Consider the following 26,669-nt stretch of genomic DNA (forward strand, 5'->3'; position numbering starts at 1 on the left):
TATATTACCAAGTAGATAAATTTGTAGATATTTATATATATTTTTATTGAAGAGCGAATCGAAATGGATTGTTTTCTGTAAAAAGCACAATGTCTTATTTCTGTTAATTAACAGATAAATAAATTCTTAACAAATTCATTACCGTACCTTTTATTCATGAAACAAGAGATAAAAATAAAATGTTAATCATAGCGTAACCATAACTCCCCTATTCAACTAAATTTATATTATTGTTTGGAAAGAAGATTGTTTTGGAAAAACATTTAAACTTTATTCTGTTACCACATATGGAACTCAGAACAGAACGCATAGAAGTACTGAAATTTTTAAGTTATATAAAAACCATGATGTAACATATGTATAAACATATATATTGCACGATCATTCATAAAAAGATATGAAACTTTAAATGAGCCTGTAAAAGAATAGCTAAAACAACATATGTTACATCACCGACGTTGCTAGGTTTACAAATATTTTTAAGTTGTATTTTAATATTGATCATTTTAACAATGTTTGAGGATAAGAACATATGCATATGATTCCAAAAATTAATTCTAAACGAAACTAACAGAAGGTTTATTTTTAGGTGCATTTATTGTAACTACTTAATTCATTTATTATATGTAAATTCTGTTCTGAGCTAGTACCTTTTGTAAGAAGCAAAGCTATAATAATGATTGTTATAAATTTCATTTGATAAAAATAGTTTTAAATTAAAGTAAATATTTAATATATTTTAATAGAGGTGTTTTATTTTTAACCAATAGTCCTCCAAGCCGATTTCGGCCAAGGCGGCCAATCTCAAGAGAGATTAGCCAACTGCGCAGGACATATTATAGTGCACAAGTGTGTGCGAAAACCCAGGTGCACTCTCTATTCCGTTACTCTCATAATGCGATGGTATGGCTCCAACAGGACTGGAAAGAGTTCAGGCGCAAGATCAACGGTTATATTTTCTTTCCGAGGCATGGAATTTGAATTGTGTACACTCGTACACAATTCCAATTTCTAGACTTCGGGCTAATACTGAAATTTTCGATGAAAAAACTCAATAATTTTTACTGGCCCGACCTGGGATTTGTACAAACCAACGAGGCAGTCAAATATTTAATAAGGATTACTTTTTTTATAAAAATGGTCAACAACAAACAAATGGGCTACCTGGTTACCACCAGTGGTCACCATCACCCATAGACATCGGAGCTGCAAGAAATATCAACCATTTCTTACATCGCCAATGCGCCACCAACTTTTGTAACTAAGACGTTATGTCCCTTGGCCTGAAAATAAAATTATCTTAAGATTAATTCCTGAAATTATGAAAGAATTACTATGATTAGATGCGAGTGATTTGATCAATATTAGGTTTTTATTTACCTCCAAGAATCATTTGATATTTAAAACAATTTACGTAGTTTGAGGCAAATTTTAATAAATGAAAGATTGTACAACTAGTATATTTGATGACCATAATTGGAATGATATCTTGTTTTGGGTACGACTCTAAGATCAAATTTGTCTGTTTTTACAAATCATCACCTTGCAGTCCTCCAGCGACACTCGATAGTGCATGTGTATACGTGTGGTAATAATGTTAATAGATGTAAATCCAAAGTATAAGAACTATTAAATATTTAGGTATTGTTCTAGAACAGAATTTAAATTTCAAAGCCCCAATCAACGCGGTATTGGGAAGAGTGCGACAACTCATACATATAATTAGACAATTGCGAGCTAGTGTAGATTTCCTAAGCACTATTTCATTGGGCTTTGTAAATCAGTCTTGACATACTGTATCGGCTGTTGGGGTAGCGTTGGGATCATAGTTGTGCAAAACTACTATGATCCATCTAGTAAGAGCTCAACGTTCTCTCGTACACAATTCCAATTTCTAGACTTCGGGCTAATACTGAAATTTTCGATGAAAAAACTCAATAATTTTTACTGGCCCGACCTGGGATTTGTACAAACCAACGAGGCAGTCAAATATTTAATAAGGATTACTTTTTTTATAAAAATGGTCAACAACAAACAAATGGGCTACCTGGTTACCACCAGTGGTCACCATCACCCATAGACATCGGAGCTGCAAGAAATATCAACCATTTCTTACATCGCCAATGCGCCACCAACTTTTGTAACTAAGACGTTATGTCCCTTGGCCTGAAAATAAAATTATCTTAAGATTAATTCCTGAAATTATGAAAGAATTACTATGATTAGATGCGAGTGATTTGATCAATATTAGGTTTTTATTTACCTCCAAGAATCATTTGATATTTAAAACAATTTACGTAGTTTGAGGCAAATTTTAATAAATGAAAGATTGTACAACTAGTATATTTGATGACCATAATTGGAATGATATCTTGTTTTGGGTACGACTCTAAGATCAAATTTGTCTGTTTTTACAAATCATCACCTTGCAGTCCTCCAGCGACACTCGATAGTGCATGTGTATACGTGTGGTAATAATGTTAATAGATGTAAATCCAAAGTATAAGAACTATTAAATATTTAGGTATTGTTCTAGAACAGAATTTAAATTTCAAAGCCCCAATCAACGCGGTATTGGGAAGAGTGCGACAACTCATACATATAATTAGACAATTGCGAGCTAGTGTAGATTTCCTAAGCACTATTTCATTGGGCTTTGTAAATCAGTCTTGACATACTGTATCGGCTGTTGGGGTAGCGTTGGGATCATAGTTGTGCAAAACTACTATGATCCATCTAGTAAGAGCTCAACGTTCTCTACTGAAAGTACTATTACGAAAACCGTACAGATATCATTTGATTATATATACATATTGATTAACATTTTGATTTATATTTGACTAAAAATAAACTATTTTTGATTTTTTGGCTTTTAAAAGCACCGCTTCTTGCTTTATCGACTGAAGTACCTGGTTTCTCTGGATGCATGCAATAGCCTTAAAAATTCTTAAAATAAGTGTTTTCGCTTAACACTTAGGTAGTCTCTAACTGAAGCAGCGTGTGGAAAGAAGATGGGTTCTTTCTGCTTACAGGGTCTTTCTTATCCGAGGAGTACAGGTATACTTTTCCGCCACGATTCTCTTAATATAATACAGATATGATCTTGCTACCATCGACTTCCTTGCTGTTGGAAACAGTACTTTGGAATTTATCGTGATGATAAGAAGTAATAGTCTGAACCTAGGAATTCCTTATTATATTAGAAAGTTACTTGCGTTCACATGCGCAAATATTATTCTATAATTATTATATTTTGATGCAGCTTTTTACTAATGTAGTAACACAATACAAAGTTTATTAGTTTGTCAAAAATCCACCTGGTCAGATAAATTTCTCTTTACTGTATTGATTTATTTTATAAGACCTTAAACAATACTACGAGTAAGTTAATTATTATCTTAAAATAAAGAGAAATAAATTAAAAAAAAAAAACATGCAAATAATCGTTTCTTATTCTTAATTATCATTATTCCATTTGTAGTTGGACTTTCATTTAACGGGAAGAAGTTGCTGCTGCGAGGATATCTTGTCACTACTCCACGCAGTCGCGAATTGACAATAGTTATTTATAAATATGATTTGTATATATGTATGTTCTTATTTAAGTTCTCATTGTACTTCATACGTTCATATAACTTGACGATCGAGTTGTTTGATGAATACGATTATATAATGGAATGATCAAGGTTATTCCAGTACAATTGTACTTTTGGATGTTTACTTTTTGCAACGAATTGCAATTTGGATCTTTAATTCTTGTCATAAATAAAATTAACCACTTATGTACAAAACGTTATTTGTTTGTAAAATAAAATTTGCTATATATATATATTATGGAATAGAAAGGCAGACGAGCATATGGGCCACCTGATGGTAAGTGGTCACCAACGCCCATGAAAATTGGCATTGTGAGAAATGTTAACTATCGCTTCCTTCACCAATGCGCCACCAACCTTGGCAACTAAGATTTTATGTCCCTTGTGCCTGTAATTACACCGGCTAGGTAGAATATCTGATGAGTGTGTGTTACCTACCTAGACGAGCCTGCACAAAGCCAGTAAATAGTTGATCTTAATAAATATGAAAATAATTTGCTTACGTTCACTAAAAAGGGATATGTATTTACATAGATTTTTTGAAGGTGTCTTTTAGTTAGTGATTAGATTTGTGAAATTAAAATAATAATAATAATGCTTACATGTCGGGTGCTTTCGTATCAATCATTAGTCCCGGATTTATATCTACAGTTAATAATGCATGGGTGGTAAAACCTAGGTAACGATTGTAGGTAATAGTATGTAAGTAGGTATATTAGGATAGGTTTTACTCTGTGTTTCTTTGTAGGTGACAGTGACTCCATCACGTTGGTAGACATCAGGGTATAATGAAAAGTCATGTTTGTGCAAGGTACTGTTTACCACGATTTATTACATATAACAGCGATCGAGGAAATATATCAGCGGTTCAGTAACTAGAGGCGGCGCTCGCAACCGCGCTCCGGCCGTCCGGCCCGCCATCAAATAAATAAACATAAAATACAACATTTAACGTTTATTTCAATCCATAGAACCATATAAATTATAATCAAACGAAATACTACTCGTACATCAATATGGTTTTACATTGTTGCAATACAGATACATATTCACAAAAGGCGATTAATTCTCACGAGAGAGGGAAATAAATAAATAAGGAGGCGGAGCGCCCGCGGTGCGGTGCGATGCGGTGCGATGCGGCGCGGCGCGGACCGCGACGCTTACACACAACTCCTTCTTATCACGACACCTTACCATTACATTATGTATTACATTTATTTATATACCCATTTATTACAATGTCTGCGGAAACAATTATAATTTATTATGTAAACTGTATAAGTACCATATACATAATATAGCATAATTTAATTTTTAATGTATACTTTTTAACAAACAAGATGGAATATCAAATGCCGCACTGCGCGGCCGAATAACATTAAGTTCATTACATATAATATCATTTGATATGAAACAGTGCATTTTAAAAGTTTAACCGTCACACCTTTATAGAATCCTTCACATGTAAACCTTTATAGAAAAAACATTTTATTGTTCTCGCTTTGTATTCATAAAATACTTTCAAATGCAACAACTTCTTAGTCTTAGTTCATAAACATTAATTTTATTTCAATTCAATAAACATTCAATTGACTCATTTATCAACGACAAAAACCTACAAAAATATATTATAAGATTAGCACGAGTCAAATAGAGTGCGGAGGAAACGTCCAGGTGATGCAGTCAGTGCGTAGGGACGCGGCCGCGCGGGGCCTGGCGACACGCGCGGCCGACCGCGGACGGTCGCAGCCGACGGCGGCCGAGCGCGCGTGTCGCAGTGCTGTGGGCACGGGGCGCCGATCAATCTCTACACGCGGGTCCTACCCAAATAGACGCGATAACGCGAGTTTTTTATAACTAAAAAAAAATAATATAAACTTTTAAAAACGTTAACAACTACAGCCATAACAAAAATAGACTAATAACGACTACGCTACGGAATCTACGTACTACTTAAACTATCCACTAAGTAAATTTGAAACGAAACTAGTGTTCGCTCACTACGGAAACGACAGAGGGCACGCGCGAGACGGCGGGCCCGGACGGGCCGGGCCGGCCCGCGGGCTAATCTCATACGGAGCGGTCTACGAAGCGAGCTAGAGCGAGAGACTTACGCCTCGGACACCGGCGGACGCGCTGCACTCATTCCGGAGAGAGGGACGGACGGGGTCGGAGCTGGTGTCGGCGACGATAATGATAGAGATCGTGAGCGACCGGGTGTCCGGGGCGTGACCCGGGGCTGCCCGGGCGACTCGGGGTCCTATTAAAACTACCTATATACAGACGCAGCCTACACTTGCGCATGCGTACGCGAGCCACTTGAGCAAACTAGCGCACGGCACGAGAGCACCCGTGCCGTGCGCGACCTGTGCCGATAACATATAAATATTCAACAACATTAACATAGACGACAACCCGCGCCCGCCGGACCGGGCCGGAGCGGACCGGAACGGACCTGACCGGACCAAACCCCGCAGGCGGCGGGCGCGGCGCCACGCACGCTCGGGACGGGGACACGACAAACATTCTTTAAAAATAACGATTCTTCATAAAATTTGGTCCGTACGTCGTTGACTAACCCTGTAGAGTGTCGAACCGAGTCCGAAGGGGGGAATTAGATACGACGATAGATCAGAGTTCGAGCGGAACTTTGGTAAAGATTCACCTATTAAACTAAGTAGATTAACTTACGGTAACTGTGTATTGATTAATTCTATGATATACAAACAAATAACTTAGAGCTGGGGTTAAACTAGTCGATTCGCCATACCGCCCCACTTAGGCTCGCGCGCAGCGTCCGCTTGCAGCTTGCAGCTTAACTAAACTACGATTGTGATTACAACATTTACTATAAGTACTCGGGGAACGCATTAGCGAATCGAGTCGTTTACGTGAGAGTGACAGGGTAGGGTTTGTAAGGAAGTAGGACTAGGAAGGGTGCGAACTATACACACAGAGCGTGTTACAATATTTAACAATAGATTAGTCAGTAAAGTACAATATAACCGAATATTTGAAAAGCGTTACAAATAGAAAGTGGAGCGGTGTGCCCCGAGACGGCGCAACGCGCGACAATACCCGCGACCTGAAACAAACAGAGGATTTGCTTAATTTCATACTAATTTAATAAAACTGATCATAATTAATGAATCTTTAATAGAATTGCCATTTTACTATTATTTTTATATCAGACTATTGTTTTCTATGAAAAGCTTCTACTTTGTACTGGCACATTATACTAATTTTACAGAGGCGAATGTTCTTATGTTCAGATCTTGAAATTGAACTTCAGTATCGTAATTATAAGACTGTTTTTCTTATCAATTTTGGCTAGAGCGACCAATATACATATAGACTAGACATCTGCGCAGGAGATAAATGATAGTGGACAAGTTTGTTCGCAGTACAGTTAATCTGTAACGTTTGCCCATAGTCTTATAGGATAGCACTTCCATCGAAGCGAAAGAAGATCAGGCGCAAGAGTTCAAGGGAATGGCAGTAGCCATGTCCCAAAATAAAACTTACATATCGTGTGGCTTGTTTGTGCTGAGCGGTGAGTCCGCTTATACGTCCGCGTACTTGGACAACTTCTCGCGCAAGATGTGGTTCTCCTTCTTCAACAACTCCACCTCTTGTCGCAAGCCCATATTCTGAAAATACCACACAATAACAAGATTATTATACGTTTTTTCATGATGTCGAAGGTTCGAATTAATCGAAGTATACGAATTCAATGTCTATTCTGAATTTCGTATAATTTGTAAACATAAATATTACTACCGCAGATCTTATAACATATATTCATAAATAGAAGATTTTCCTAAACATGGTCTTCTACGTCACACTATGTAACATATGTATATACATTCATTACTAATATAAAAGCTACATGATACCTCAATCGAAATACAAATCCTCATAGATAGAGGTTCCTGCAAACCCACCTCCTTTTCAAGGTAGCCGGCTCTGAGCGCGATTTGGTTTTCTTTCATCCGACGCGCGTCACGAGATCGCTTGGCAGCCATGTTGTTCTTCCGCCGGCGCGCCCAGTACTTGTCGTCTTTCAGGTCATCGGGCACGAACTGCCGACGACGTCGATATTGGGTTAGCACGCCGCGCCACACACTAATACCACCCTTCACCCATGGGTAACAATACGATTTACGAATCGTTAATCACTACTCCGAAGCTACCTCGATATCTATTCGCAGCCTGCACTTCATGTACGTTTAATTGTGCACCGTCTAACCTTAGTGTTCGTACGTTATTTTTGTTAGAAAAACAACCACTCAAGTTTTTTTAATGTAAAAGTTTGTTCCTGGTAAGTTACCATGTATCGTTCAGGTAAATCAGGAGACGTATACGATACGAGTGGATTTCAGACGTCAAACTAAACAATAATAATATCAATCACAATTGAAATGGTATAATCTTGTCTGTCTCTAAATAGTAACTAATTTATGATTCACGCCGTTAAAAATTTTGTCCGTATATTCAGTACACGTATTAGATAAATCTGCATGAAACTATTGAGGTATCCTTCGAGATACGATTACGAGATTTTATCTTGAGTTTAACGTTAACTTCTGTAACTTCTCATTCCACTACGCAGTTCTACGGTTAGATTTCTAGTCGTAAGGAGCACTACGTGTTAGTAAATATCATATCTACTGTGAAATGTAAATGTGAAGTTTGTGTTTAAGTGCAAAACCCAATTAGTATTGATTGTGAGTGTTGGAGTCTGTGTGTAATGTGATAACTTCATCGTGACGTCATAACGTAATGTTTACTTTTAGGTATTTCATTTACAAAAAGTCGGGGTATTATTAGAAAATGTTCAAGGCCGATTAAAGGTAAATAGTAAATGACATTAGCGATGTCAATATATCAACTTTTTCCTACACCATCAATGCGCAGCTACATTAAGACCCTTTGTGTCTATAATAGGTGGCTCGATTACCCTTAATGTCGGACAGAAATTTATATGCATTTTGACAGTATAAGGACAGATGTGTGGGCGGTACCCAACCAGAAATACACAAAGTTACCAGCTAATCAATAAAGAAGTCGAATAGAAAATATATTTGTATGTATTTTATGGAATGATCGATGGAATGTTTAATTTTTGACATATTATTATTATACTACTCTGTTGTATAATACTTACATTTCAAAAATAACACATTCCATCGATGACTCCGTTTTTTTAATTCGATGCAATATAAATATGAATCAATGTAACATTCATTACGTTATGTTAGTCACGTGTATGAAGCGTTTTCTATTTTAAAATTACGAAATTATTCGAATTAAATTAAATAACAATGAATTCAATAAAAAGTGCACATAACGAACGAAGTGTATATAACGAACTAATTCAAGATAAAATAGAAAACGATCACGTCTCCTATGCGTTTGTAGATGGAAATTTCTAATTCAGCTGTATCCTTTACATTACTATATACAAAAAATAATATAATAATTTCTATATATACCCCTTATATATAATACAATACGCACCACACAAAATATGCTTATGCTATGCAAGGTTAATAAAATGAAATGTATAAAACATTTGATTTTATTGAAAATAGTCATATGAATTTCCAATATAGTTTAAATGTAAATACTATACTATTAAATAAATGAATTTGTATTCTACATATTAAAAATATTTTGCCTTATAGAATGTTTTCTTTTCTTTTTTCTATTTCGAAGCACGTTTTGTGTGGAACGAATATTTAATAATTAATGCTGTATATTTGTTAGTAAGATTTGAGAAAGCGTTAGTCAAGCATTTGTCATGCTGTGTGTATATAAAAGTTCGTGTTTAATTATTTATATATCAGTCATGTCTGAACAAGAAAAAATAATTTAAATTTCGATCGAAGCTGAATTGAAAATGTTTAAATTTAATTTAAATAAGAACATATAAAAAATAGGTTAAAGTCATATTTTTATGTATAAGATAAAAAAACTTTTTCAATAATTGATCACATTTAATTTTAAATTAAAAAGGATTTAATAAATAGTTTTTAATGAAGTCTACAGGCAGTATAACCAAATGATCCTTTATAAATTAGGCGGTAGAATCAAATAAAAGGAAAATATCTATTTATTAAAAAAAAAGGGTTTTGTAGTAGTCTCAAGTCGATGTAATAAGTGTTAAGTGTGTGTGAGTGACGCCGCACCCCGCAGGCAGTTGCAGCATGCCGCTAGGAATGATCAGCGCACTAACTTCATTTACCTGTTTCCGGGATTTCTTGATCATGGGCTGCGGCTTCAGTTCTTCGTCAGAGAATGCACGCGTCCGAGGATCAAAGTCGCGCCCTGACGACGCCATCGAGAACGCTGGAAGTGTACGCGAAATAATTAATAGTGACCGTGAACTTGTCCATCATCGTTGTATCAATTACAGTACGTGAGACAAATATTACATCCTTAAATATTTGTCTTATGTATGTTATCACACTATGTGTTTTAAAATACAGATGTCCTTAATAACATATGTTGAAAAATATTGTCATCCCCCTATGTTTAATTCATTAACTTACTAACTTACCATAATAATAATTATTATTATTATCGGAAACAAAATAATTGTTGTAAGTCGGTACGATATAAGTATTGAAATAATTGAAATGCCACATATTGAATGGTTGCAGTAGTTATCTATCTCAGAAGTCAGACCGGAATGAGTTTTTAAGTGAAATGCAGGGGTGATATATAAAACTGACGTTTATTAAACGTGTAATTTAAATGTAATTTAACGTTCTAGATACTATAACTATGTTGACATTTACAGTGGACTAAATAAGGTCGTATACATACTGGAGTCGGCGGGCGACAGCGGCGGGTTGATCGTGTCAGGGCTCATGCAGTCCGACGGCGATGGCGATCTCTCGCGCTTGGTGACGGGCGCCTGCAGGCCGAGTGCAAGGCCCGTGCCTGCGCCGAAGGCTGAGCCGCCGAGGTGGCCGCCTCCGAGACCCTCTCCCGGCATGCCATTCTCCGACAGGAACTCGTCTAAGTCCACGTACTGGAATGCAAAGGTCACGTCACACGCCGCGCTCTTCACCACGCTGGCAGCGGAGACGCTAGCGGCGGACATTATTTCATGTCGCTGCAGCAAATTCGCTTTTGCAGACAGTTCGCAAGCTTATATTAATTACAATAAACATAGAAAAATGAAATCTTAAACTATTAAAAACATCAATGTATGGATAGGGATTCGCCGGTGGGATAAGCGGGAAGCGACTCTATTACCTAATGCGGGCGGGTTAGAAAGCCTGTGAACGACGGACACACGACACGCAACACGCAGTAGGTAATAAAGTTGCGATTACTGACTTCTTGTACCTTGAGATCTGGATCGTAGGGCAGCGTTTTGTCCCAGAGATTAGGCCCGAGGAAGGCGGCCTGCGCCTCCCACAGCTCGCTGTCATCCTTCTTATCTTCGAGCGCGTCCTTGTTGTTCACCGATTTGCCTGTAACAAGGAGGGCGGTAGCCCGGTCACTGCGAGCTCGCGCCCAAAGACAGCCTCTTGGCCCCTTCGCCTCGGTACCACAATGTTGTGACAGACAATAATGCAAAACGGTGCACAACATAGCGGGTTAGAAGCAGGGCTGCGCGGTTGTCTAAGCTCACAGGGACACACGGCTAGCGGTTGCAACGCCAAGTTTGTAGGCGACTTAATCTAAATTAATAGTAATATATAATAGTCGTTCGCTGAGCGTTTGAAGCACGTATCGGCTCATAAATATTGTAATCATATATCGCACAAGCAGATACACTTATAATATATTACAGCTTATTAAAGCAAAGACTATTATAAAAAAAAACTTATGTTACAAATTGCAATAATTACATTAGATGCAGACATGACAACAGAGAAATAAATTTAGAAAACAAATAACCTATTTATTACGAACAACTTTTTTTAAATCAATTAAATTATTTTGTTATTATTATACTTTTAAAAATATAATACGTCAACGTACAAGAGATAGATTAAGGAAGGTTTTAAGGCCTAAGGTTTTGCTGGATCTTAAGGAGCGGAACAGCTACCATAAATATCAGTTAGTAGGCAAGCTGTTTGCTGGTGTTGCTTTGTGTGACACACCGCACACGTCTTATATTATAGTTTACAGTTAGGTGATTATAGTTACCATAAAGGTTTTTAATTAACGAAAATGATCTAGCACGTGAGGCGGCGTGGGTGACGGTATTGTCACGAGTGTATACACGCGACATCCAGACGCGTGAGGAGGTAGAAGAAAGACCCTTAGACGATCCCGAAATCCAATATGGAACGTACCTTATATGATAATACAATACAATATCAGTAGGCGTTAAGCGGGACTAGCTACAGCCTTTGCCACGCTGCTCATTTAAAATAAAATGGTTTTTACAACAATTATTATTTAAAATATTCTTTATACAAAAAGTCTCTTGGAATCTCGTTTCTACAAGTATGTAATAAGTAAAGCACCTATGTATGTTATGCAAATGTTATAAAAATAATTTTTCTTCTATTGATTTTAAATTGTATATTTAACGATGGCAGCTTTATTGAAACAATTCATAGGTCAAGATGCATTTGTTCTCTATGATAGACTTCATGTTTGCTTAAATGATCTAATTTAAACATTGATATATAAGATATGTTTTCATTTAAAGTACGATATATTTCTATATAATGTATTCACACGGCAAATGTTGATATATGTTTTCAATTTAAATAAGTTAAAACGGACTTCTTATTAACGGAAAAACTTGCAAAGCTTTACATATATAATCGTTGAAATTAATAACGATATCTCAGAATCCTCCGAAACAATTGGTTTCCTCACTATATTTTCCTTCAGCCTTTTTATTTGTATTTTTTTAAAATCATATCAAACATACTTGTATGATTTATTGTTAAATGTATAAAAAATAAAAAATTAATAAGTACTTTATTAATTTATAATAAGCTATATAATTTGTGATTATAATTCATCTCGTGCTTTACGGTGAAGGAAAACATCGTGAGGAAACCTGCATGTGTCTAATTTCACTGAAATTCTGCCACATGTGAATTCTACCAACCCGCATTGGAGCAGCGTGGTGGAATAAGCTCCAAACCTTTTCCTCAAAAAGAGGAGAGGAGGCCTTTAGCCCAGCAGTGGGACATTCACAGGCTGTTACGGTTACGGTTACGGTTATATAAAATCACATTATAGAACTATATAAAGAATTGAATTTATATATTTCATGCGGTAATCTACATATAAACATATAACTACATCTCAAAAAAATACCTGATGTTTAAGGGAACATTCATTCAGTATACTCAAAATGTAAACAATGATTAATAGAAATAATAAATAAACCCTCCAACAATAAGACAGCACATATTTTTATGTAATTTGTATATATTTATTATTTAATAATAACTAACCCTCAGTTTCATTAACTCTTATGTATATAAAAACTTTATTTTTAAAAGACAATTGCATTGATAAGTATAATTAGATATTTTGAGTATCGAATTAAGATCTTTGATACTCTTCTCGATGCATAATTGCATTGCGAGCATTTGAAATTCGATTTCGTCGTGTTTGATTCGTTCTGACTGTTTGAACCGAGAGGTTGGTACTCAATTCAACATCATTCATCATAATCACTTGATATGCCGTCGAGGTGATGTTAGTTATACTTATTTAAATATATCTGAGTCGTATTATATAATTTTTCCTAACAGAGAATTGATTTGCGAGAACAGAGAATCGCAAGACAAAGCACAGCATATACCCTAATTTTATATAACAGGCGAGTGATGATAAGCCTTCCATAATATATACAATATACATAGGGATGTTTTATATATCTATCATTAATTTAGAAACATAAAAGAATATATAACATTACGGGGACAGATCAGTTTGTTAACGGGGATGGAACCGCTTGGTACCGCTATTATTATTATTTATTTATGATATTACATAATACGTAGATATATTAATAGAATAACATGTTTTGTTTTTTTGGACTAGAATTTTCATAAAACAATATTGGATATCTATTTTAAGTAACTAAACAAAAAAAATAAAGTTTTTTTTTAATTACTTATAAACGTACATGCTATTACAATTGTAAATAGTGTAATTGTAAGTTACATCATATAAAGTCGTTAAAGAAAATAATAGCAGACCATTGCTCAGATGATATTAATTACAAATTAAAATATATGATAAGAAAAATGATTTTATTTATGATATTAATGTGCTTATATGTTTATTTTTTTATTTAAATCGAAAAAATTACATGATTTAATAATAATTATATTTAATCGTAATAGAAATTGAACTATCCGATCGAGATTGAATCTGATTGTTATTAATGTTTTCTTACTGTTATTATACTTAGAAGACTGGATATATATAGACAACAAAATCACATTATTCGTTCTACCGCTTAACGGCAATGGTTTGTATATTTGTGTCCAGGTTTGAAGTTAGTGTAAAATCCAGGTACAAGGGACCGTAACATTCTAGTTGCCATTGTTGAAAAACACCTTGGCGGTTTTTGTGTATGTCTAGGTATATATGATGAACTTTTTATGTTATAGAATAAAAAACCCATTATTACGCTCACATTAAAGCATTATTAAATATATATGTATTTCTTGAAATTTGCAGCTTATTTCTAGTAAATTAGCCGTATTTGAACGTAAAGTGGCATAAAATGTTAATCCGAATCACGTCATAATATGAGTGGGTAAAGCGTAAAAGAAATATGTTATCGTAACAGTAATTAATGTGGGAGTAATTTAACACGCTTCCTAATAAAAAAAACGTACGCAGTGGGGTAAGGAAGTAGAGGAAGAGGGAAGTAACCTAGTTGAAGTTACGTGCGCACGCCACGCTTTTCTAGCCGTTCCGGCGCGCGCGCAGCACGCGTCAGTAACGGCTGCGACCACTTGTGATACAGATAATATTGATGATTGATGTTTAAAACTAGCTTGAGTTATAATGAACTATTTTTAAATGTAAATTAGAAAAGGAAACTACGTGTTAAGTTTTATAAGATTTATCATTTAAACTAATAATATTATAAATAAAAGTCATTCTGTCTGTCAATTTGTTTACTCAAAACAACTAAGCTATGAAGATTTAAATAAAATTTGACAAAGGACCTTTTATTGACATAGATAAATTTAGGGATTCACAGGATTTTTGTATATGTAATGCGTATAATATGCGTAAGGCGATTTTAATGTCAATAAAGAATATATAAATTTATATATGTCATATTATAATTGAACATATTTAGTTACAAAATAACCTTCATAGCACATAATATACGTCCTGGCTTCGCACGGGAAAAATAAAGCAAGAATAAGACAAACAGAGAAAAAATCCAATCTTACCATCAGATGAATGGCTTAGCAATGCTTCGAAGACAAAGATAAAATTTTATTTATATTTATATAGAAGATTAAAAAGGAATATGGAATTTCAAATATTTATCATAAAAAGGATAATTGTGTGACTTTTTAATTAAACAAGACACTTATAACATGAGAAATTATTATAAATACATATTTATATTTGAATCCGGAAATGAACACATACTGCGTCAGATTAAATACGTATTACAATATAATATTTCATACGACCTCGACCTCGGTCGTGTTGTTATAAAAAAGTCCTGAACTTATGAGCCAAGTTCAAGTACCCTGAACTCTGAAAATATATGGGTCACGTTTTCGTCTAGACAGAGACGTTCGAGTAGGACGCAGTTATTACATAGGAGGAAGTGAGACAGCATCGAAGGCACAGAGCGCTTCCGGGCCGCTCGTCAGACCGCTCTCACTTTCGTTGGAGAAAGTTTGCGTTGATGACGACATAGAACACTATGCAATGTTGCCTCGATGTCTAAAGTATTATTGCCTTTCATCAAATCGATTCTTGTTAAACTTTGATAATTTTAACGTTAAAAAATGCAAATTACTATTGGTCAAACATTGACAATACGAATATAAACAGATTAATTTATAAAATGATTTTAAATGATGAAGTAATTTATCAATTAATTTAAGATTAAACCAATTAAAGACTTGATCTATATTTTTTCCCGTGTAATATTATAAATGACCTTTACATTAGATAATAAAGTTTATTTACTTATTCTGTCTCTTTCGCGCAATGTATATATTTTTATTATGACTTTTAAATAGTGTCGTATCAATAAAATACATGACACACGACTAACATTGATAAATGCCTTACAACAAAAGGAATACAATGAAAAGTACGTAATAAAACATCGTTACATCAACGATAATATCCAAGTTTTTGTATTGAAATCGCAGTATACGAACTTATTGTTGACATTCCATTCATAGTGATGTCATGAGATTCCCATCTTTACTAATTTCCTATTTTAAAAGACACAAGCCCTCACTTTCAATACTTCTTCATTATGTCACAATTTTCCCATAACTGTTTCCTCATATAAATTTAATAGCATGTACACAGACCGGTTCAAAATCGAGTAGATAACTATTTCAGATCAACGTGGTGCGGAACGATACCAACATTGGTACAAATCTTAAATGTGCGGTTTGTATAACGATATACAATATTAGTGAACTGAAACGCATACCGCATAGTATTTGGCAACGGATTATAGTGGAGAAAGTGGTAAGTCAAATGTGCAAGTCGGTTTTACGAGGCGAGCGGTTCACTCTCACTATCGGCCACAGCGAAAGTTCTGTAACGGAGAGTTGCCCTTCGCTCCGATGAATATTAACGGATAAATGATTAGCGAATGAAAAATATTAAAGATTAAGATTTGTAAATATATTTGTTTATATATAATATGTGTGATATATTTGTTTTGTATTCGTTCATACGATTTATTTGACTTTGAGCACAAGACACATATATATAATAACGGTGTCAGCGTGTCGCATTAGGTAATTATTTAAAATAAATACATATAAGTATATGTCACCGTGCACTTATTTGTTAGTTATATATTTGAGTTATTAGGTCTTTATAGTATATCAAGAAAATTGCTTGTCAAGTCAATAGTCTAAATTCAAAGTAGAATACTATGCGAGTCGCAGCTAATTGTTGAAATATAAAAGTAATAATACTTATTACTTCGTCGAAATTGATCTAGTATATTTGCAAGTTAAGCATTACAAAGAAACTACGAATAAATGATTATTAGTATAGGATTAAAGATTGTCGGAATCATAAGTAACCTATCTTTCGACCTGTGTCTCAATAGCGTCTCCGTGTATCCGTGTGCCAAATATCGCGATAATCGTTGAGGCGTTGAAGTGTGAAAGCAGGACAAAGAAACTCACTTTCACATTTATAAGTCGAGATTTTTAAGTTTATTTCGTTGGTTAATTTTAACGTTCAGAAATAAATTTCGAATATATCTAGTATTGTAAATTAATTTTATGCATAATTTCAAAATCCTTTTCAACTAAGACTACGAATAACTAGAATTATATTATCTCTGCTTTAGTACTAAGGGTTTTTTCATTATATTTTGTCATATTTAGCAATCTACTTATACTTCTTATTTATCGCTAAGAATTTTATTTACTTTTTTGAACTTCAATTTGACAGGCACAAAAAGTTTGAACGGTGATAACGAATACATATATACCCAACTATCGAATAAGCAGTAACTATGAATAGAAAGAGATAGATAACAGTAAAACATACATTTTATAAGGTAAGATATTATTAGTAACGATTGGAATGCCGCGCGGGTACCAATGGAAAGCTACTCTTGCGCAACTTACTTCCTAGTCGGAAAATATAGGTAAGGAGTGCCGGTACATACAGGAGAGGGGAGCGGGTGGTGGGGGAAACGGGAAGTGGTCACAGTTGCGTAATAGTGAAAGCGGGCCTTTTCCGCTGACGTTCTTTTTCGTAAATGTGTGAATTGAATGAAAGTTGGACGAAAGTTTTTGCAGCTACTTGTTAACGCTCGGTAGGTGTCAAAGCCGATGTTGTACATTGAATAATCGAAACGTTTCAATTGTCTGTTTAGACATTAAAAACTTTGCAGTGGAGTCTAGCTTGTGTAACTGTACTTGTATTTATAATGTCATCATTTATATATTTTTTTATTTTATATGAATTTCTATTATATGTAAACAATATGATATAACTTGAGTTCAGTCACATACTGGCTGTAAACGAAAGTGTTTACAAACAATAGGAGAAGTCCAGTGGCGCATGCGTGGGCGCGCTTGAACTCATTGCTTGCCATAAACGTCCTGAACATTTGTAGTCACTGTCAAACACAAGTGCATCTTTGTGAAGTTATTTTCGGAACGAATAACGCAGAATTAACTACATAAATTTATCTGATGCTTTTCAAAATTAAAATCTATTAATTGTCATTTAATTTATGATTACTTTTATTTGGTTAAGTTATATTATTATAAATAAGACCGATAAATTAAGATTGTTACTAAAATATCTATATTTGAATCAATTGCAATCGATTGTGAATAACAATATCAAATGTTTCTTTTTAAAATGGCCTGTACGTCTGGTGCTTTCGTCATTCAGATGTTTTTTTAAAGTCTTCTTCTTTGTTCAAACCCTCTTCTCAGTTCAGCTGAGGTCGGGTCTCCTTGTACATCTGCGCCAGAGAGCTCTGTTCTGGGTTGTCTGTGTACTCAGATTCTCTTTCTGGGCCTCTTTTTGTATTTGACCACCAGGTTGCGGGCGGTCGCCCTCTTCCCCGCGGTCGGTCCGGGATATTTAAGGCTTTCTTGATAGGATGATCATCGTTACGTCTCAGGATACGGCCGTACCAGCGCAGTCGACATTCCTTCAATTTTTTCAATTTTTTTCAATTTTTCAGATATTTTTTTAAAGTATTCTCTATATATTCTCAAATAGAAGCCATTGGTTGAACTTAATTTGTTTTGCTTACTTAATTTTGTACTAAATATATTCTCAATCTTAATAATATTAATCTGTTCTTATGTTATAGATATGTTTGTTGATTTATGTTTAATAGATATTATTATTCTGAAATTGTATTCCTGAAAACGTTTGGGGCAGAACCGTGGATGAAATGGTATCTACCCGTTTGTCTGAACTTTAATTTATGTCACAATTTCTTAATACAATATATTTTTAATATTTGATATATATATATATATATATATATATATATATATTATACATTAAGATTATATATATATATATATATATATACATATATATATATATATATAATCTTAATGTATTAATAAATTCAACCGGACAATCTAAATACTTCATTATCATTTGACGTATTGTTGCATAGTTTTGCGTAATTAAAACCTTATTATTTAAGTTATTTTAATAATTGTAGGTAAACAATAAAGATCGATTTCATTTACCGTGATAAAAAAGTAGCGTATATTTTTTATAACAAATTTCATTATACACTTGGTATGTTGAATTTTAAATTAAGTTTAATAAAAAGCCATATTTTATAATATATTTAAATTATTTTTATTGGAGTTTGATAAATAAGAATGTTCATATAATAAAATATTTTGCCATGAATCAATTAAGTGCAAAAGCTTAGTAAAGAACGTAAAAATGCTGAAGATATTTCTGAAACATCTTTATCAGCTAGTTCACAAATCGAACATTGTAAATAATGTTAATTGCTGAATTTTTACAGTCAAATGAACGACGTTCGGTCAGTAGTAGAAAATGAACTAAAAATAAAGAAATATCTTGTGATTGAGAATGTTAAGGCATCTCGCGTAATCTACAGTAATGCAACAAATACGAAAGTAACTGTCTGTTTATCTGTTACGCTTTCACGGCTGAATCACTAAACCGATTTCGATAAAATTATTGTGAAAAACAAGCTTGAACCCCACGGAAAGCCATAGACGAATATATGTATTTTTTAACGAATTATAATTTACACGTTTTAATACTATTCAAAAACTTATTGCAAGAGTACCTGCTATTATTTATTTTCGTGATATTATTTATGACAGTGTTTTATTTAGTAAGCTTAATTTGAAATAATATTTTTTTCAGTCATTGTATGAAGCTAAACTAGCTAATGGTCCGGATGGGAAGTCATTACCTTTAACCATAAACAGTAGCTACTTCTTTCATCGTCCATGCGCCGCTAACTACACGACTTAAAAGATAGTCCTTATTGCCTGTGATTACACTGGTTTACTCAGCTTCCAAGCTGGAACACATAGTTCTATTTGGCGGTTTAACAAATGAAGATTGGGTCGAACCTACCCTGACGGACCTACATAGCCCTACCAGTGATACCTTATAACTAATTCAAATTTTATGATATAGTAAGAGCGCGTCATTATTATTGAAAACACGTGCAACTCGTTCGTAGTTTGTACCGAGTATAATTTCTATTTCTTATATATATAATCGTAACGTCATTAACAATGGCATATATCGATTATAACTATGTACATATACATAAAGATGTATATTAAAATTATAATTTTTGACAATTATATTTTTAACGACATAGTAATTAACATATTTGCATAAACAATAATTAAATGTAAGAGGTAATGTTTATTATCAGACAGAAATACCTACTTAGCTCGGAAGTAAAAAGAGATTATAATCAAATACTTTGCATATCAACTAAGTAAAAAAAATTAAAGTTACAATATGCAATATTACTAGCTCTCTATAAATAGGCGGAATTAAAAAAAAATCAATTACTACCAATACGAGTAATATTACTACAGTAAACACATAAGTTAATTAATGAATATAATTAAAGCTATTTATTACTGTTATGTTTTAACAATCGTAAGTTAAGAATAAATTAAAAAAGATTGTTACAAAAACTAGAAATAGTAGGTCATTGTTTAACGAAGTAGTTATGTAAAGTATGATAAAAGCATCAATGATATTCATTTTCATAATTTATTTAATCATAATAATTGAGAAATTGTTAAATTTCTTTTACTCGTTATAAAATTTCCCCAACTATTTAAATTTAAAAAAATAAACGATGATATGCAAAAGTTATATTCGCGAAATTTTATTTGCATAAAAATTTGCATTGAGTTCGTTTTAAGAAATAAGTTTCACTTGCTTTCATTTCATCTCACCGAAAAAAGACCATACAATGTATTTATGAATAAAAATAACGGTAGATATAAACAGTAGCATTACATACCTATATTGTATATAAAGTTATATTCACGACTGTAAAGTTAAGCCTTGAATAATTCGTTAATAACAAATCAGATGACGGAAATCAAACTTCATAAGATTTAGTGTTATCGTTGCGATAGTTGCGCGGGCGCACCGTCAACGGAAAAGTAAAAGTCGGAAGGTGTTAGAGGGGCCGGGTACGCGGGGGACGCGGAAGCGATAGCGGAAGACCGAAGATTACTTTTACTCTCGCTAGTCGAGCCTGCGTACAGCTCATACCACTAGAACTTTCAATTTCTATGCAATATTACAAAATACTTGATTGAAATTATAGCCAGATATGGAAATTAAATTGCTACATTTTGTTTACATTCTTACCATGGTATTTTGCTTTGGACAAGTTTTATAAGATTGTACAACTATGTCTACAAGATCTTTTAGCTCTTAAAAGATGGTCATTTTTTATCTGTATCCGTTTGACATGTGTCGACGAAAAATTATATATAATAAATCGGAAAAAATTATATAGAGAGAAAAACCATAATCAAAACATATAAAAATTGTAAAAATAATCATATGTGAAATACGTTTATCGCTTTGTTTTATACTCGTAAAGATGAATAATCTCTTAAGCACGTATAGAATGTTTTAGACGAATTTAGTCAAAATATAACACAATGAATTATATTGCCTTTTTTAATAGTGTTTATTTAAATGGTTTAAAGAAATGTTTCGAAGTAAGGTTAAATTTGTATACAATTTATGTTTTTTTTTATTATTTAATTTTTTTATTGTATTTATGTAAGTATGAGATTTGTTAATTTAACATACGTACCCGTTATATATTTAGAACATAATCAAGCTCGAAAGGCTTTATGGGTTACAATAGAATCATATAAATAGATGAATTCAATTAAAAACTAAATAAATGACAATAATAATCATAAGTGTAATAATCTATTCATTTTTATGCCGTTTCAAAAACCTTCATGTAGATACGACATAAGCATGGGCTTTGTAAGGTTACATTCGAAGGTTTCACTGTAGCCTGTTTTTTGAATGTAATTATTTCTATTAAGATCACATCCGGTATTACATAAAAAAAACTATAATTAAAATCTATATACCCCATTGTAATCAAGTGATTTAAGTACATCTCTACTCTTGGTATTTTACTTGTATTTCAAAAACATTTGGTCACTTGTTGGCGTTTTTGATTTTTAACATTTCATCTAAAATGATTTTCTTATGTATAATTACTGATTTATGGTATTTTTCTTACGTGTGAATCTTTATAATCAATTTAAGATAATTACAGTCATCTCAATGATTTACTGAGCATATTATGTACGTCGTCCATCCGCTTGCATTTAATTATTTTCATTGAAAATTACGGTTTTATTAACAATTCCATATCAATTCAGCTCCACTTGAATTGAATAAAGATAAGTTTTATTTAAAAACAAAATATCAACTCTCTCTTAAAACCCGTTCAGTTACCAATGGATCCTATTTATTTATTTAAGATAATTTAAAATGGCATATTTAAATTATATTTCCGTACTGACACGATGACTGACATCATGTACAGATACAAATATATAAGACATCGTATAAATGAGGGTCAATGCGATAGCGAAGCAGATAATCGATATAAATCATCTTGCGAGAGCATTGTCAAGTTTAAAAGTAAAAGTGCTCCGTAGGCAGAACGCGGAAGAAAGCATGTGCTCCGGGGGGCTGGGTGCGAGGGGCCTTTAGAGAAAGCCACGAGAAGGTCGCTACTTTTTCCCAAATATTCGGAGTGAAAGTGCGCGGCCATGCTCGAATTGGTCAAAATAACCCACAGAGCTAATCTTGCGCAGCATAAATTAAATATGGAATCTTTATGAAATTGTTTCTTATTAGCCGAAATTTATTTATTATATTGTATTCAGATATAATAAATACGTATCTCAAAAAAGTAGTAATATTATAAAGATTTTTTTATAAACCAATTTTTAATCTAAATGGGTAATTTATTTAAAGTAACAAATTATTAAAGTTTAAAACAGTTGAGTTGGTACGATATCGAGATGGAAAATAACTTCGAGTTGGGTGTTTATATTGTAATAGGCGTAAAATATATATACAGCGAATAACAATTGTACTCGCGATCGACATGTGATTGAATGCTGTGGACACGTGTAACCTTCTAAACATTAATGCGGTGATTTCTTATAGATTGCGATCAAAATAAGGCATATTCTATCCAATGTTAAAGTTCTCTTTAGAATAATGTACGGCCAATATTAAAATAGCTACTGAAATTTATCTACGGCTAAAATTTAAATTTCGAATTCTGTTTAATTCTTTGAGCCTTTTTTAATAATCGTTATATTATTATTATGGACTTATTAATGATATAATTTTGAATATTATACGTATCAACGCAACAAAAAATTTGTGGGACGTTTGTTGGTTTATTTTCTTCTACATAACTAGTGTTGAAAGTTTCTCATGAAAATAAGCAGTGACTTATTATGTAGACACAGTGAAGTAAATTCTAAACAATCTATCAATCGATATTTTTCGAATTATGGATTCCATGACGTTAAAATATTAATTTATAAGATATACAAATGACTGATGTTTTATTGCAAATCAAACATTAATATGATATATATTCTAATTGTTATGATAATCGATTATTAACTATTAAAAAAAAAAACATCTAATGTCATTAAAATGCGCTATAGTATGTATATTTTTAATATAATATTTACTTAAACGTGTTTCACTGTGTAAAAAAACATGCATAAATTATGTCAATCATTATATCGTACCTATACTTAATAGAAACAACGCTAGCTTCTTTAACATTAATAATTAATGCCTATTTATCTTCGCATCGCATATTGTAAGACATATACATATACATATATACCTGCTATTTCTTGAAGTATTTTCCTCTACAGTAATATCTCGGTGTACGTTACTTTAGTTGATGTATAAAAAAAACAGTGATCAAATTCTAACGATTGTTTAAATACGAAATAGATCATTGTAAATAAGTATTAAATATTAATACTATTAAAACAAATATAGTAATAATTTTTCGTACTTCAATTATTATAAATATTTTATATATATATATATATATATAATAATTTATTTTAACACCTATTAAATATTACTTAAAAAGTGCATGTCATAAAATTTGTACTTTTTATTATTATTTATTTTAAAATAGCGCCTTGATTCGAATATCGCTTTCAAAGCGGTAATCAACAGTTTGAATGTGAATCGATAAAACGCGAGTCCACGACGTATGATCAATAATAAATTGAACTAGATCACGACTATATCACCATTTTACGGCCTTATTCCGATTACATTCGATTAAATACTAAATATGATAAAATATCACCTACCATATGAGTTTCATGAATTATTTTACCCATGCAGTTAATATATACAAGACCTAAAACATTGTAAATACTCTATGCAAATTAAAATAAACCTAATCTTTTGCGTCAACGAAATGAATTAATTTATCAGTATCGAGTACAGATAATGAGCAGTGGAATAATCTTTGACCCAGTGAACTAGAGATGCAATTTACCATGGACGAGAGTTTGATTTGTATACACGGTGTTGTGTTCATTACACTGGTCCACTAGGGCTTCCCGATACCACTTTAATCGCCTTTGTGGCCGGACTCGCGGCCTTCCGTAAACCTACGCCTCGTGTCATTTACATAATCTCCTTTACTCTTTCTTTCGCATACACGTTCGAATGAACCTGAAGAACGTGACAACCCAATAATTTACTGTTTATTATTTAATGATGTGAGGGTAAATAATTTTTTAAAACTCTAACGAAGATACGATGGATAAATCAAGAACCAAATATTGGCTCAAAACTATTATAACAACGAAAAGTAGGATGCTGAGAAAGTTGGAAGCGAGAGGCGAGTCAAGAACCAAGGGAACAAAGAAATTTCGATGAGTCAAAAAGTTCCGATCGCGGGTTACGGTCGCCCACTTTCTCTTTTCGGTTGGTGTAGAGGCGAGCCCTGCCCGGGGACGAGCGTGCTGTAGAGAAAGTGCGCGATCTTCCCGCGATGCTACGGTGCGAAACTGACCATTGACAAATACGTGCTGTCTCCAGATGTGGTATTGGCTCCATCGATCGTCGTCCTGGACGTGACCATGCTGGAGCTGAGGCAGCGAGGGCAGAGGGGGTGGCGGCGCCGGCGGTAGCAGCTGCGGGGGCGGCGCCGGCGGGCCGAGGGGCTGAACGGGCTGCGGGTGCTGGTACTCCATGAGGTAGGTACTCCGTCACTGATAACACATCGCGAGGCGCGCGGGTGGCGCTGGCCAGTGCGCGGGCGTGCGTGCGCGGCGGCGAGCAGCGCGCGAGTCTCCTCGCAGCGAACAGCCGGCGTGCGCGCCCCCCTGCCGCCGCCCCACCCTACACCCCCACCTCTCGGCTCCATCGGTGAAGCCCTGCCGTGTCGGGCCCCCGTGCGAATGACATAATACTGATGCACGATCACTCTCGCCAATGATAACCGATTACCGGCACACATAACATGCGCGTGCGCATTGTTGTAAACAAGCGATACATCCTAAGATTCCATTAGCGATCGGGTCAACTTTATCGCAAAAACATAAAACGATGCCTTATTGCGTCTGTCCAACGTAGCTTAAGATGATGAAGAATATTCTACGTCGTTAGTAATTACTAACAGTATTGGAACTGGTTTAGACTTAAAAAAAACATATCATTTAAACCGACATAAAGAAACACATTTCCTTATAAAATGAAAATATATAATAAGAATGATTGCCTCAACCGCCCCTTAAAAAGTTGACCAAAATCAACGCAGCGCGTTGAATTCTTATCTTCGTTGAATTTAGAGACGAGTATTTCTCAAATCAATGATTGAACATCGCAAAGTTTTTATTCATAATCGTTTTAATAGCCTATTCGTAAAGTGTAATGCTTAAACATAGTTTTTTTAAAGGCCTTACATTGTCTATTAACAAGACGGCCTATCTGAAACTTGACACATTATAAAAATCCATAATTCTAACGGTGGGCAAAGGCCACTTCAACTAAAATATTCAGAGCATAAAGCGCTGATTTCAAATTGATGATATTATACTTTTACTCGAAATTATCGATGGGTAAGTAAGCGCTATATGAGACTCATATTGGCGTATCAATTGGCAACTGATGCCAATCGTTGGATTTAAGTACCTGGTCATAGCAAAACAATAATAAAATATTTGAAAGAAGAATATTTGATCTGAACAGAATCCTCACTTAACGGATTTGCATTGAGTTAATGCAAATCCCAACTTAACAATCAATAAACATAACGGTCTTTATATTTTTATGGTATTACTGAAGATGCATAACTCTTATGGTGTTTCTTATCATGAAAGGCTAAAAATGTTAAAGATTATGGTCATGAAACAAAAGGCACAGGTGCAGGCGATGTGCTATCGTTCGATCGATCAAACAATGATGTTTTGGTCCACACCAGATGGCTCAGCTTCTCAAACCCTTTGTTTGAAACAATATTTTATCGATTAGAAAACTTCGATACAGTTTGTAAACATTACTTTTATTGCTTTGCTAAAAAATCGAAAATTCCAGAAACTATATCCAAGTGCATATTGTAATATCAATGTTTGTGCTCAAACATTACTGAAGTATTAGCACGACGAACTTTTAAGAGAACAAGATATACAATACAACAGTCTGCTGTTAAAATATAATTTGACCCTAATTTTCCCCAGTAAATGTTGGTCCAGAAATGAATATGGAAGCGACAATGTGAAATGTATCATTAAGTTTTTCTTACAATTTAACGTAATTATTATGGAACGATTT

General features: G+C 33.9%; 1 protein-coding gene across 11 annotated transcripts in view; it reads right to left on the reverse strand.

Moving 5' to 3' along the window:
• Positions 1–4,536: 4,536 nt before the first annotated feature.
• Positions 4,537–26,669, reverse strand: part of LOC126780215 (hepatic leukemia factor) — a 199,484-nt gene continuing 177,351 nt past the window's right edge. For 4 of the 11 annotated variants that reach the window (XM_050504492.1, XM_050504495.1, XM_050504488.1 and 1 more), the window contains 6 exons: positions 10,947–11,083; positions 10,428–10,635; positions 9,835–9,947; positions 7,541–7,678; positions 7,122–7,246; positions 4,537–6,681 (listed from right to left, as the gene is read on the reverse strand). In XM_050504492.1, coding sequence (XP_050360449.1) covers positions 7,160–7,246; positions 7,541–7,678; positions 9,835–9,947; positions 10,428–10,635; positions 10,947–11,083 — 683 coding nt within the window. In that variant the 3' untranslated portion in view covers positions 4,537–6,681; positions 7,122–7,159. Of the gene's footprint in view, positions 6,682–7,121; positions 7,247–7,540; positions 7,679–9,834; positions 9,948–10,427; positions 10,636–10,946; positions 11,084–24,909; positions 25,193–26,669 lie in introns of those variants that run through there. The other 7 variants (XM_050504493.1, XM_050504490.1, XM_050504485.1 and 4 more) reach the window with 6 other exon arrangements.

This window comes from Nymphalis io, chromosome Z (genome assembly GCF_905147045.1).
Source record: "Nymphalis io chromosome Z, ilAglIoxx1.1, whole genome shotgun sequence".
NCBI lineage: Eukaryota > Metazoa > Arthropoda > Insecta > Lepidoptera > Nymphalidae > Nymphalis > Nymphalis io.